Source organism: Cervus canadensis, chromosome 11 (assembly GCF_019320065.1).
Source record: "Cervus canadensis isolate Bull #8, Minnesota chromosome 11, ASM1932006v1, whole genome shotgun sequence".
NCBI lineage: Eukaryota > Metazoa > Chordata > Mammalia > Artiodactyla > Cervidae > Cervus > Cervus canadensis.
This window is the reverse complement of record NC_057396.1, coordinates 37,875,517-37,890,514: the sequence shown is the minus strand read 5'-3', so window position 1 is coordinate 37,890,514 and position 14,998 is coordinate 37,875,517. Positions and strand designations below refer to the sequence as shown.

At 50.4% G+C, this 14,998-nt stretch overlaps 1 protein-coding gene across 1 annotated transcript in view; it reads right to left on the bottom strand.

The window, feature by feature from the left end:
- The window catches only part of GALNT18 (polypeptide N-acetylgalactosaminyltransferase 18), a 339,213-nt gene that overhangs the window by 175,674 nt on the left and 148,541 nt on the right, over positions 1-14,998 (bottom strand). The window contains exon 2 of the mRNA XM_043481917.1: positions 1,283-1,475. Coding sequence (XP_043337852.1) covers positions 1,283-1,475 — 193 coding nt within the window. The remainder of the gene's footprint in view (positions 1-1,282; positions 1,476-14,998) is intronic.

Below are 14,998 nucleotides of genomic sequence, written 5' to 3'. Positions count from 1 at the left end.
TCTTACTCTTTCTGCTCGATGCTGAATGGGACTGTGCCAGCTGCCTGCCCACCTTCATGCAGGTTGGTGTGGTCCATATGGGAAGCACATCTCAACCAGTCAAGCCCATGTAAACACCAGTCATCATTACAGCCACACTGCAGTCGGCAAAATCTACCATTTCCCCTTATTTTGGGAAAAATGCGTATTGAGTTGCGCCTGAGTCCATAGCTTCTGTGCTGGCCAAGATCATGGCTGAGGCCTCTGCAGAGTCCTGTGTGTGTGATAAGTTGCTTCAGTCATGTCCGACTCTGCGACCCTATAGACTGTAGCCCACCAGGCTCCTCTGTCCACAGGATTCTCCAGGCATGAGCACTGGACTGGGTTGCCATGCCCTCCTCCAGGAGATCTTCCTGACCCAGGGATTGAACCCGTGTCTCCTGCATTGCAGGTGGATTCTTTACCCATTGAGCCATCTGGGAAGCCCCCAAGTATTTTTTAAATAAACATATACTCTTTTTTCCCCTTGTAGATCCTCAGATGGTCTTTCATCACTAGAGCCCAGCCAGGTTCCCCTGGGCCAAGAAAAACCATACCTAACTACAGGGCATACAGCAGAAACTCAATAAATATCTATGAAACTGAACTGAACTCTCCTTTCCAAAGAACACATACTCCAAACCCAGAAGCAAGATCTTTCTTGAAAACTCCAGACACAAGCTAACTGGTTTGCAGCTTTAAGAAAATTTTAAAAATAAGTAGAAAGAGAGGAAGAGAAGGTGCAGAGGGGGGAGCTCACAAAAGTTAATGAGATTTTTTCAGCTGTGGTACGTGCCCACATTTTTAATAATTAGGAGTAATAAAAATTCCAACTGAACCTTAAAGGAACATCTTTTGTAACAAAGAGAGAAGTCAAGACAGACTTCTCTGTCGGGTGTAATGACTTGTTAGCCTTGGAAGATGGATGTACTTTAAGAAACTAATTTACAGAAAAAAATAATTGTTCATAAAAATGCAACTAATTGGGTTAAAATGACTTATTAACAGGAGTGCCAGATGATTCTTGTGCCCTTAAGGATTAAATTCGGTTATTAATCCTCAAAATGTCTTATTTCTAGTGGAAAAAAGCCTTCTCCCTGCTTAGCAGATGGAGAAACTGAGGCTTGAGGAGGAAGGGGAGAGTGACTTGCTCGATGCAGGCCGAGGGGGGAGGACACCCAGTCCTGGCTCTGTCTCCAGCACGACAAGGACCCCACCTCCCTACGGGCAGGTCGACAAGGGCCTGGCCACTGACTCTGCTCACCCACTGGGTCTGAGGTCAGGCAGGGGCCGGTCGAGGGGTAGGCGGTCACTGAGGTAGGCGTTGTAGCCGTAGTACTGGAACTGCTTCAGGGCCACACGCCGGCCTTCTGGGCTGAGCTCCTGGCCCCAGTGTGCAAACAGAGAGGAGTCTGTGAAGGGCTCAGCCTCTGCCTCCTCAGGTTTGGCGGGGGCCTCTGGAGAAAGAAGGGATAAGGAGACAGTAGGTCAGAGTACACTCTTGTATATGCCATGACAACCCCTTACCCTTCCTCACCATTGCTTTGGATAAAACGATCTTAGCCCCAATGTTGGGGGTGGGGAGGAACAGAACCGTCATGCTCCCCCAAGCTCATTTATCCTTCCATACATCCATTCATCCACCCAACAACCACTAACACAATGGATATAGAAATACACCCAGCAGAGTCTGAGGGGAAGCCAATGGATGTGATCCTGACGCCCCATGGCTTTATGTCAGAACCTCTTCCTTTCCCAGCCTGCCTTCTCATCAGAGATGCCGGTCCCAGCCCTTGAATGGGGTTTCTGCTTCTCTTTCCCCAGATCACACCCCTATCCCCTGCTAGTCCTAAACAGTTCCACACCCGGGTCCCCAAGCTGGGTGCCTGCTCCTTTGCCCAGTTCTTGCCAGTCTACTCTCTCTCCACTGTCTGGTCCTGCTGAGAGTTTCCTGACCGCACCCTATTATATTCACCTAACTGCTAGGACCCTCGGCCAGATTGCCTCCTGCTGCTTCAGGCTCTGGCCACCAGGATAGGGGCTTGTTGGCACAGGGAACAGACAGACCATCCCCAACCTCCCACACACTCTGGGCACTGCTCACTGGACCTCTGGTAGACTTTGTAGGGGCAATGCTCACACCAGGTCAAGAGAGTTCATGGTTCTCCTGGAAATTTCCAAGAAAATGGTGGGGGTATTATTACCTATAAGAGCAGAGGCTTGGATTTATATAGACATGGATTCAAACAAATCTCTGCCCCACTATTCACTGGCGACATGACCATAAGCAAACACTCAACCTCTTGACGCCTTGATTTCCCCACCTGTAATGTGGAGATATTAATAATAATACCTACCCCTCATTCCTGAGATCTGTGAGGATTACATGCAATAATGTACATAAAACACTTGTCTCAGAGTAAGTGCACAATAAATGCAACTCAGGGTTGCTATAGCAAGGGCAGCCTGGCGGGTCAAGTCCCTCTTTTACAGGGATAATGAGTAGGTCTTGCCAGGACACAGGCTGACTGGTCAGGACTATGGAACTCATTCCAAGGGAGAGGTAGTCAGGCCCACCATTTCAGGTCAGCAATCAGAGAAATTGGACAGGGATGCTAAGGCCACTGGATTGGCCTTTCATGTTCATAAACATGACGTAAGTAAGAGATGGAGCCTGGAATGAGACAGGGACCAGGAGGAAGCAGAAGAGGGTTCAGAACAGGAGAGGCAGGCTTAGGACACTTGTCAAAGTCCCTTTAGCTATCTACATGGAGCCAGTAGGTGCAAACACACCTATGTCAGGTAACTTAAAGGTACAGTCTGGAGACAGGCAAAGGGCTAGGGCCCCTTGGTCTTCAAGGCTGAAGAGCTCGGAGCTGCATACCACAGCTCTTCCTACTACCTCTTCCTGACGATTCTTGGAAGAGTCCATTTGGGAAGAGGAGGAGGCTTGAAAATAAGGGGCTCTTCCAGCACCCAGGACACTCCTATCACAGAAGGGGTGCTCCTGGGGGAGGACGCCCCATCACTGGAGGTACACAAAGGATGTCATGGACAGAGGGGGCTGTCATAGCTCCTTGCAAATTAGATAGTGAATGATTCTGAAAGCAGAGTGAGCACACCAATGCCAGAGACTTGAGTCAGGGAGGCACCAAAACTCGTGTACATGGAGCTGGGACTCACAGGTGCTGGGTGAACACGTGTGAGCACCTCTGCTTTTCGGGGGCCATGTCCTGGGCACATACTCACACTGGAGATCCATGTAACCGCTGGGATGACCATCACAGCTAGCGCTTGCTGAGTGCTTACCATGAGTCAGGCTCTGCCACAGGCATTTTTCACATACCAACTCATTTCCCCCTACAGGCTGGGGACTGCCACTGTCACCATTCTAGAGATAGTGAATATGAGGCACACAGAGGATAAGAACCTTGACCCGGTTCACTTAGAAGGAAGAGAAGTAGCTGAGATGCAATCTGAGGTAGTCTGTCCCCCGAGGCAGTGGTCCTAACCATTAGGCTGCACTGCCTCTACAGAGCAAAGCGCTGGATACAGGTGAATTCCAAAGACGAACATTGCCTGTCATCTCAGTTACCAATTTTCCTTAAAGATGCAGAAGGAAACTCAAATATATTAAACATATTAGGACATTTACAGGAGTAAAATGCAAACTACACGTGCATTTCCATGACAAAGCAAGAACTTTTGGGACTGTGGTGCTACTCAAAACTCCATCCCAGAGCTCAGGCTGCCCTTGGCCCCTCGACTTGGTGTATTTGAAAGGAAATACAGGGCTCACCTGATCTTGAAGGTCCTTGTTATTTCTTAAAAGATGGATGGTTCATTCGTTTGGATTCAGGAGTACTAAAAATCTAAATGAGTGGACCAACTGAATCATACATATAATATTTAACACAAATGGAGTTTCACTGCTCTTACATACCTAAATGGATATTATCAAGTAAAATCAGGTCATTTAATGAAAAAATTATGATTCACAATTAGACCAGTATTGCATAAAAATGGATTATAAACATATTAAAGTCCTGGGTCCCAACACGTACTTTTGCCTTTTTATTCAGTATGGGTACAAAGGACAACAAATTTGATAGCAGTGGGTTCTGAACGATGAGTCAGGGGCAGGACAGGGGGAAGAGGAGGTATATTTGGTGAATTTCTGCCTGAGCCAAGCATAGTGCTGGCTGATGTCTTTACCCAAGGTTATCTCTGTCATGCTCACAGGCTGGATCCCATGAGGGCAGGAGGACATCTGTCTTGTTCCCTGCTGTATCTTTGGCTCCCAGCAGAGTATGTGGCTCTTACAAGGAGATCAGTCCATCATTTCAAAACAAATCAGTTAATAAGTACCCCGTAGTGGTTCGTTACTAGACATGAGGAAACCAAAGATGAAGAAGTTGAATGACTAATCTGAGGTCACCCAGCTTGTCAGGGGCATTGACGCTTTCCTCTATACCACCAAGTGGCAAACTATGGTCTGAGGGCCAAATCTGGCCCACCATCTTTTACTTAAATAAAGCTTTATTATAACACATGATATTACTTGCTCTATATTTAGCTCTAGTGCTTTAGGACAACAAAGGCAGGGTATGACAGGGATCCACATGACTTGAAAAGTGGAAAAGATGTACTTTCTGGCCCTTTAAGAAAAAGTATGCTGACCCCTGCTCTACACCTCCCATTTGACATCTCTTAGGTAAAGAGGACTTGCCTCTGCTAATCCATTCACTTTGTTTCCTTAGGGTCACTGGCTGTAGAGACAGAATGTATACTCCAGCTCTGCTGTTTACCAGATTAGGTTAGCTGCACCTCAGTTCCTCATCTGGAAAGTGGAATGGGTACTAATAGTACCTTCTTCTTAGACTATTGGTGCATATTCAATGAGAAGGTCCATGTGAGAGCTTAGCACGGTGCCCAGCACATAATCAATGTTAGCACAGGGAGCGTAGTGGCTAAGGACACACATCGCTCCGCAGCCCGCCGGGGTGCTCCTCCACTGACCCTTCTTGAGCTCAGATGAGGAAGATGGATAGCCCTGCCCTGAGGTCCCAGCTCTGAAAGACGCTACAGCTATGTAGCCCCAGATGAAGGGCACCCATGTCAACAGAGTGGCCTCCCCTATAAGAAGGACCACGTCTGACACAGGGTGACAAAGAGGCCCCACGGAAGTGCCTGGGCTGGGTCCTCTGCAGGGGTCCGGGGGTGTCCAGACCACATCTGGTGAGGCGCAAGACCCACAGATGTCTCTCACCCAATGATCAGGTGTCCCCGAGGGGCAGACATGGGCTGTGGCCCCCGCTGGGGTTCACTCTTGACTCACGGAGGGGGTGACCTGAGAGATGAATATATTCAGGGGGCCGAGGGCCCCCACGGGAGAGCTCATTCATGGCACAAATGAGGACACAAGGAACTCAGCCGGGCGCTGAGCCAGTGTTCGGAGGGTTCTGAGCACAGCACGGGGGCCGTGGCCCAGCCCACTCCTCACCCCGCCCTGAGCTCGTCTGTGTCCTAGGGAGAAGCAGGCTGAGAGGGAACACCGAAGGGCCCGTTCACTAGACAGTCACACACGGGGCACAAGCAGCACTCGTGTAACGCCCGGTCAGGGGAGCTGGTCCTCTGCCTCCCCCGCCTCACCATGAGCAACCACGTGCTGTGGGCCGCAGGGGGGCCCCAGTGGGGCCCGGCTCATTGGGGACACTCACTGGAGACTCACTGGTTGAGGGGGCAGTGCCATGCTCTGCCCCTCTCTGCTCATGACCTCCCCATAGCCAATGGTCCTTCTCGGCCTCCGGACAGATGGTTCTAACAGAGCAAAAACTAGAGAACAAGAACTGGAGCTGCCAGGACCTCAGCAGGCCTGGGACGGCCAGTGAATGGGGAAGGAAGAACCACAACACAAACTGCAAGTCTGAAAGGCTGGATTCGCCATAATGTGATTTGGAAATAGTTTCTGAACCTTCAAGCACATATGCCAAAGTGCCACTTGCCAACCATCACCAATGGTTCTGTCCAAAGCGGCCAAGTACCACTAAAAAATTATTTGAGGTCCAATGAGGAGGGGACTACAGGCTAATCTTGGGTGTTTACTGCAAAACCTTGCCCCTGAAGCTGATCCCCTCATACACTGTACCCCAAGACCAGGCCATCACAGTGGCTGCATGATGTAGGTTCTATCGTTCCCATCACAGATGAGAGGTGACTGCAGCTCGGAGACAGGAAAGAGCTTGATGCTGAAACTGTACTCCTGACCACAGTCTGGCCTCCATGTTGTGGGAGAGATACACTGTCTGGCCTGAGGACTGGAGGCACTTCAGGCCCTGGGAGGCGGCTGAAGTTGGTCTGCACTGGTTCACAGCAGCTGTTAACCCACTGCAATACCTTCAAAGCGCACTGGTAAACATCTGCTTCCCCAAGGCCCTCCATGGGGCCCTCTTAACCCAGCTGCTCTGGCCCTTTTCTTGGAATGATCCAGATCTTTCTATCAGCCAGCAGCTGAAAGGTGTATGCCTGCCCTGTTCCCCACCCCACCCCACCCCAGGATTGTGCTTCATGCTGTGACCAGCATTTACGCCAACTGGTTGGTGCCTGTGCCTTGCTAGTTAAGTACAATTTGACTGTTACTTGCTTGAGCCCTTCCTAGGAGGCCCCAATTATGGGTTTCTGGAGACCTTTCACTCAGCTCATCCGTTCCCCATGTTAGTGCCCAGGCCTCATCACGCATGACCTGTTTTCCAGAAAGTTCTGTCAGTGATCACAGAAGGCATCCAGGAAATGCCACGATATGGTCCCAGAGATAGGCCCACAGAGTCTGACGAGCAGCCCACTAATGAGAGCGGAGAATTGCAGATCCAGGTCCTGACAGCCTCCATGCTAATTCACAGAGACAGGAGGGAAGTGGGGCAGGAAAGCAGCTTGCGAAGCTCCAAGCAATGAATGCACCCGAGGCTGCAGCTCTGAGCCTGAGCCCTACCTAGCTCGCCAGCCAGGCACGAGGAGGCCATCTGGAGACCCAGTCAAGGCCCGTGAGGCCTCTAAAGCCGCTGATGCTGAAAGTGGGAGGAATACCTGTGTAAAAAGGGCTGCTTCAGGGAGCAGCCTGAGTGAATGCTCTCCCAGCTGCCTCTGCCCGTCTGCGCGGTGCCAAGACTGCACAACGGAGTAGAAAGAAAATGGGTCTTGGAGTGAAGCAGACATGCCATGCTGCCCAGCCCCTCCCATTTCTGATGGCCTGTCCTCTCTAGGACCACGTTCCTGGGGATCCCTGTCTTTTGAAGCTGAGCCATTTTGTCCACTCCCACCACGCCCTTCAGTGGAAACTCTGAGGCCAGAGGAGCCGCAGAAGAGGCTGTAGCCCAGACCTCTCCCTGAGCCCGACTCTGCTCTTTGGACTTTAAGATGAATCTTAAAATAGCAACAGAAGGGGTCACGTTGTGCGATCACTGCTGGAAGTCAAAGTGATTTGGGGCTGGACAGCGGGACTGGCCAAGCTCTTCTGGGGGACAGACTGAACCACCTGTGACGAGGCCCACGTGGCTAAGGACCAGTTAGCCAGCTGCCCAAGCTGGGCTGGATGCTCACTGGAAGTGGCAGCTCTGCTTCTGATCCCTCCATATGGGCACCTTCGAGAATATTTCCCCAAGAAAGCAGTGGAGCCCTCTTTTTTCTTTTTTTTTTTATGGTTTTCCTCAGTTTCCTACATGCCCCTCTTCAAGGCAGAGTTAAAAAGACTTTGAGGGTGGGTGGCGAGAGGGCCTGCCTTCTGCCTGCAGTCAGTCCTATAGCCTGCTATTTCGGTTTCTGCCCTCAGGCCATGCTCAGAGCTGAAGCTTTGGTGTTTGGTGGTGAGATCCAGAAGCCCAGGGACAGGGAGGCAGGGAGGAAGCAGGACAGGCAGGCCAACGTCCCAAGTAATTGCCTGCCGTGTACACTGGGGCCCTATGTCTAAAGGACGTCTGGGGGACAGGTACAGACGGCCCTGTTGCCTCGCCCCGCCATCCTCCCGGAGTGTCCTGGGGGCCCCTTCTCCCACTCTCCTAGGTCTGTTCTTCATTTTCTCTGGATTAGATCCACAGCCCAGCCCTTCAAGTCTGCATTTCCTTGGTTGTAGAACAGGAAGAGACAGCGGTGGGGGGAGCCGCTGTGAAGTCGGCTTTTGGAGGGATGAAGGCTAAGCATGAAATAATGGAGCCGGCAGTGCTGAATATCCAGATAAGAATTCTTAAAGCAGTTTCCTTTCCTTCCACTCCTTTTATTTTTTTTTAACAGCTTTATTAGGGTGTAATTTACATACCATAAAATTCACCTGTTTCAAAAGTACAGTTAAGTGATTTCTAGAAAACTTTCCTTCCATTCTTGAGATGTCTTGTTGTATGCTTTATTTGGGGCTAAAAAGAAAAGGGCTAATTGAATATCCAGAAATGTACGTTGTTGGTGTTCAGTATCACCTGCTGGCTGGCTCCCTGCTGATGATAAAGGACCATTGTTCCCACTTAAACAGCCTGATGCCTGGGCCTCGCCCAAGAAGCCCGGAAGCCCAGGAAGCATCTTCAGAGCCTCAGAGCCAGTCCATGGGAGCAATACTGATGAGGCAGGATTCACACCTCCGCACATGGGGTGGTTCACCCCAGAACAGCAGCGGCTAGTCCCGACTGTTTCTGCCTGCCCTCTGCAGTGCCACCTCCACACTCCAGGATGTGTGTCCTCCCCACTTCTCTTGCAACACCCAGCCCTGGATCCAAAGTGGTGCCCCAGGGCCTGTCCTAGCCAGAGGGAGGCACCGAGATCCTGTGGGAAACAGGTGGTCCTGAGAGGCAGGAAGCCTCAGTCCACCCTCCCCTCCAAAACTGGGCAAATCCCCATTTCCCTCCCTGTGAGATGGACCCAGTGTTTGGGTTCTACTGGGGAGAAAAAGGAGGACTTGCGCACATCACCATTAGGCTTTTCTTATTCCTCAAAAAGGAAGACATCAGGCCTCCACTTGTACTTGGGCTCCCAAGGGGAGATCTTCAGGTTTTTAAAAACATCCTTTGATGTGCTAAGAGTCCTAATAATATGGAAGCAAAGTACTGTGTTGAGTTGAGGGTCTCCCCTCCTCTCCACTTCCAGAGATGCAGTACAACATGAGCTGAAGTTCTTTTGCCCCCACAATTAGGCTTTATTTTCCAGGAATCCTAAGAATGGCTAAAAGAAAGAAGTGGGATCCGGCAGGAAAGAGCTTGGAGATAATCAGAAGAAAGAAGCTCTGACAGTCTCAGGCCCCACACCATTAGAAGCCTCTGCAGAAGGACTTTATCCACTGTGGAAAAGACACAGGGGGAGAGCTTCCTTGGCACCTGGAGAGCACTGCAGGGAAGGGGAGCGGCTTCCACAGAAGGCCTCCTGACCAGGCAGGGCCAGGCCTGCATGGTGGAGGACAGCCTCCTACAGGGGGTCCAGAGTCAGCTCTGCCCTAGACAGGCTGTGTGACCTTCGTCAATCTCCCTGAACCTCAGCCGGCTTGTCTGTTTGATGCGGATAATAAAACCTCAATAACTGTGAAGATAAGGCAAGCTGGTGGCATCAGTATAGTGTTTAGCAAACTGTCAGACTCCTGATCAGTGGATTTGTTTCCTGTTGCCACCATAACAAATGTCCACAAATTTAGTGACTTTATGCTAAGGTATTATCTTGCAGTTCTGGAGGTCAAGGGTCTGATAGTGTCTCTCTAGAATAAAATCAAGGTATTGGCAGGGCTATGTTCCTTTCTGCATGTCCTAGAGGACAATTCTTGAATCCTTGAATTTCAGCTTCTAGAGGCCATCTGCTGTCCTTGGCCCATGACGTTCTTATTTCATGGCCAATGCCAACAACAGTGGGTTGAATTCCTCTCACGTGGCATCCCTCTGACTTCTGATCCCCTTTGACACTTTCAAGGACCCCATGATTACATTGGGCCCACCTGGATAACCCCGGACACTCCCTATTTTAAGGTCAACTGATGAGCACCCTTAATTCCATCTGCAACCTTAACTCCCCATTGCAATATCAGGTAACATTCACAAACTCCAGAGATTGGGATGTACTTATCTTTGTGGAGGGGCACACATTATTCTGCCTTACCTAGTAAGAGTTCCATCATTGTGGGTTTTGCTCTTCATAAAGGTGTGACTCTAACACCCTGCTCTCAGGGTTGGAACCCTGAGAGGCAAAGGAATGACAGCTCACATTTGTTGCGAGCTGACCACGTGCCAGCTCTCAGCATAGCGGTTGTCTCCTCCCTGCCATGGCTCAGGGGCTGCACGAAGGGCACACACCCAGGAAAGCAGGGCAGGGCTGCCAGTCAGGTTCTCCAAAGGGGGCGGGTGCACATGAGGGCAGCAGGAGGCTGGGAGCCTCGTCGCCGACACTGAAGCCACCCTGGCCCTGCCTCCCTCATGCACCAGCTACTGAACAACGAACAAGAGCCCAGGAGGTGCCAGGCATGTGCCGAGGCCACTGCCCTCCTGCCTCCTGCTTCTTCCCCACCAGCTCGGACTGAACCATCCTCGTCTCCAACTGGCTCCTCACTGCCGTCCCTGCCTCCGCTGCTGTGCTTTGAATTGGTGAATTTGGCTACCCCAAACTCTGGCTTTCAAAACTCCCTGAAGCTGCAGTTCTATTGTTCTGGGAGTTTTCTCATCTGGGAATCTGAGAAATTGCATACTGGCAGATACCTCAAACCATCTGCGTTAGATTTCATGGGAGTCATCAGAAGCAGTATGATGTAATGTGAGGGTTGGCAGACTCTTTCTGTAAAGGACCAGTAGTGAGTATTTTAGGTTTTCAGGTCACGAGGTCTTGGTTATAACTACTCCATTCTGCCCTGGTCTCTTGAAAGCAGTCATAGATCATATGTAAATGAGTGGGTGTGGCCTTGTTCCAGAAAGAGTATTTCTATAGCAGGCAGCAGGTCAGCTCTGGCCCCTGGGCTGCAGTTTGCTGACCCCTGGTGCAGCGGCAGCACAGACTGGCTCCTGGCTGCTGCATCTACTAGCCAGGTCATAACTGCTCCGAGCCTCAGTTTCCTCACTAGTAAATAGGATAACAATACCAACCTCGTAGGGTAGTAGTGAGAAACGGAGGAGGGAACCTGTGTCCAGACTCAGAGCACTGCCTGGCAGCTTGTGAGCTGGGTGAGTGTTAGCTAGGATCTGCCTGCCGGTTAAGAGCATCCACCTCCAAGACACTGGCTATGACACACCTCTCAGCCTCACTGCATGAGGGCCCACTCTTACTCTCCTAGTACGGGCCTCATGGGACACTACTCAAGCCCACCTAATTCAGCCCCAGCTGGGAAGGACCAGGTAGTTATGATCCTGGGTGTTTAAGTCACTGAGAGCAGGACTCTGGGCAAGGCCAGAATAGAGGATAGAGGAATCAGGCCTGCCCCCCTGGGAGGGGCTGGGAAGGTATGAGAAGGCTGCAATTCAGGGAGTGTGACGGGTCCTAACTAGAAACTAGAGAATGAGTCAGGGGTCTAGGGAGAAGCCCTAGTCATTTCATTCTGGGCTGACATGGCAGACAAGGAAGAGGAACTCGTCTGACTCCAGATACTGTGTGATGGCCTCTGGCAGGCAGACAAATCTCACACCAGCTTCCTTGCCAGCCTGGAACCACCATGCCCTCTACCCACTACGGGGTGGGCTCTGGACCTGGGTGTGGCTGAGCTCACAGCTGAGACAGCCTGGCAGGTAGGGACAGCCAGAGCTCAGCGTTTGCATCCACGCTCATGGAAATGGAAATGGACTTGATTAGAAATTATGCAGAATGAAAGCAGCCATTAAAGGTCCAAGTTTTTATGTTCTGAGCCAACCACATAAAGAACATGTGAAAAACTCATTTTAGGGAGTGACAAATGTACATACCTTAGGAACGAGGATTTATAAGTGCCATTATGTGCTACTTTAAAACAACCCTTTAAACCTAGAATTCTGCCTAGGAGATATAATGAACTCTGAAGCACATATCATTTTTTTTTTTTCCCTGAGAGCTGACAGCCTGGAGCTGAGCACCCAGACTTCTGCTAAATATACACCTCACCATTCACACATAAAACACAGTGTTTCCACACATCAGTTCTTGGGATGAACTAGTTGGTGACCCTGTTGACGTTAAAGTGGCATGTTTCTCCTGGCACAAATATGCAGATGGGAATAGCTGGGCTCGACGGGGAGAAAGAAATGTGCTCCTTTGCAGAAAGATGGTCTACAACCCGGACCAGCTTCAGACCGCCTGCAACAGCTACAGCTCCTAGGTGTGGGACAAGCTACAGGAGAGTCCTTGCTTTGGGAAATCTGCAGCCTGAAGTAAGCTGGGAAGAGTGTCTCTGTCCTCTGTAACATTACTTTACCCTCTTCTCTCTGGTCTCAGCCTTTCTGGAAGCCTGTGGGTTTCCAGTATCTTTCTTCTGGTCTTAAAGGGGCAGCCGTGTGCTGTCTGGCAGTGGTTCCCCTTCATGAACGAACGTCAAACTTACCCAGAGGGCTTGTTGCATCATGGCTCATGCTGGGCCCTGCCCCTAGGGTTTCTGATGTAGCAACAGGTCTGGGGTGGGACCTGAGAATGTGCGTTTCTAACAAATTCCCAGGGGATGCTGAAGCTGCTGGAGAGGCCCCACTCTGAGAACCAGGCTGTAGAGGTGACGCGAGTCACAGACTTCCTTCCAGCCCTGACTGTGCAGCTTATTCATCCTGTGAATGCGCAAGTCCCTCCCTCTCTTCAGGCCTTAGTTTTCTCTTGGGTAAACTTACTGGGGTGGGATGCAATGATGTCTAAGACTTTCACGCGATTCTAAGATGGTTCAGCTCACATGGGAATTGGTGAAGCAGAATGTTCAATGGTAGCCTTAGGTCTCTAGTTCAGATTTTTTATTTTATAAATAAACAAAGGTTCAGAGAGGTTAAATGACTTGCCCGAGGTCACACAGCTCACTAGCAGCTAATTCTTGGACCATGTAAGTAGATCAAGCCTCTGAGTGCCCTCATATCCTTCTCAGGGCATCTTCTACTACCCTCGAGGATTTCTGCAAAGTGGTGCTGGGGACAGACAATCTGCTGGACCCCCAAATCTATCAAGTACCTCTGAGGCTGCCAAACCCCAGAGCCGGAGCCTGGGACAGATCAGCAGCTCCTCCCTCAGGCACCCCTCACCAAGGTTGGATCTGCAGATGCACCTGCAGCCTATATGTCAGGTTGGCAGGGAGGTGAGAGGAGCACTGCAGGTGTGGAGGGAGAGGATATTAATCACCAGAGCCCAGGACTATTAACCAGGCTCCCAGAGGAGAGCAGGCTTCCTGTTTTGCTCAGTTATCACCAGCTGTATCCCCATCCAGGGGTGCACATACGCGCGCGCGCACACACACACACACACACACACACACACAGAGTCACAGCAGCCCACAGCAGCTTACAAAGGCTCGTTCTGAAAACAGATTTCTCTAGTCCCAAGAGGCTGCTCACCGCATGTTGGAAGACCATTAAAAATGTGTCATTTCAAAGATGAGAGAAGAACACTTGTAAAAACAAACTTGCATGAAGAAATATTATGGGGTTGCATTCTGGTTCAATAGCCACATTTGCATCTTTAAGTGCAGTTGCCAGTGGAGAAGGATCCATAGGACCCAGGGCCGGGGTGGGTGTGCTCACAGGCTCCTGGGTGCCCAGGCTGTGGGGGCCCCAGGGCCAAGTACCACCACTCCCAGCAGCTGTTGCCTCCCTGGACACCTTTTCATGGTTGCTCTGAGTCATAAATCTCCCAGCCCTGGCAGCCAAGGCTGTATTTCAGTGAAGAGAAGTGGATTTGTCCTTCGAAAAAAGTTAACAAACAGGCCCTCCCCACCCCAGGCTCCTGCAGGACCAGGGAATGCTTTGAATTCATGTCAAAGAAGCCATCAAAGGAAATAGGCCATTTCAAACAAAATCCATTTCTCAAGCATGACGGTAAAAATATTTATCACATAAAAGATGTGAAAACCTTTATGATATCTCAACATTCTGTATTATGGATGCAGCATGTGTCCGGCAGAATGTGTGCAAAAAAAAAAAAAACAAACAACCGTCATGCCTGTGATTTTGAAAGGGGGAAAAAAATTAGACCTTTCCATCTGGTAAATTCTTAATTTACCAACCCTGTCGTGCTACATGGGCACCTGAGGCAGAGGAAGGAGGTGGACTCGGCTCTGAGACAGATAAAAGAAGCAAGGGCTTCAGACAAAGAAAGTCTGCATGTCCAGACACAGTGAATAGGGGTCCCACCCTTATCTATCTCTGTCAGCCGGGGGCCTTGGAGAGCCTCCAAGCTCCTGTTACGTGCACAGGGTCAGACAAGGCCACTATGGTGAACCTCAGGATTACCAACAGGGTCCAAACTTCCTTCAGGGACTTCCACGATCATAAGCGTTAGCTGTTCTAATGGATTTTCAAAGTGCATGACAAAGCCTGTTTTTTCACCCAGAAAGGATCACAGGGGTGGGGAGGGGCAGGGGTGGGGGGCAAGCCAGCCTTTCTGGGAGGCCCAAGTTTCTCAGTCTCAGATCTGAGGATGAAAGCTCTGCTCAGAGAACCTGGGATGCCCAGCTTCTACCTCCATGCCACACCTCACGGTTGGTGGGTTACCAGAGAGGGCACTGGGATGCACAGCCTCTAACGGATCCATGAGCATATCTTTCTCTTCAAGAAGGAGACGCACCCAACTCTAATGCCCTTTCCTCTGGATGGGTGGCCTAAAAAGAAGCCCCCTGGTGGGACACAGGGGCTTACCCTACCTTTTCTGGGTACCACAGAGAGATGGAAATTAAACACTATGCATTTGGAGGTACAAATGAAAGTTAATTCACTTAATCAACAAACTGTATTGAGATGCAGCTGTGCAGAGACAGCCTGGTCTGGCAGGGAAGCACAGGACCTCCGAGCCACACAGCTGGAGTTTGGCTTCACTCTTCATTAGC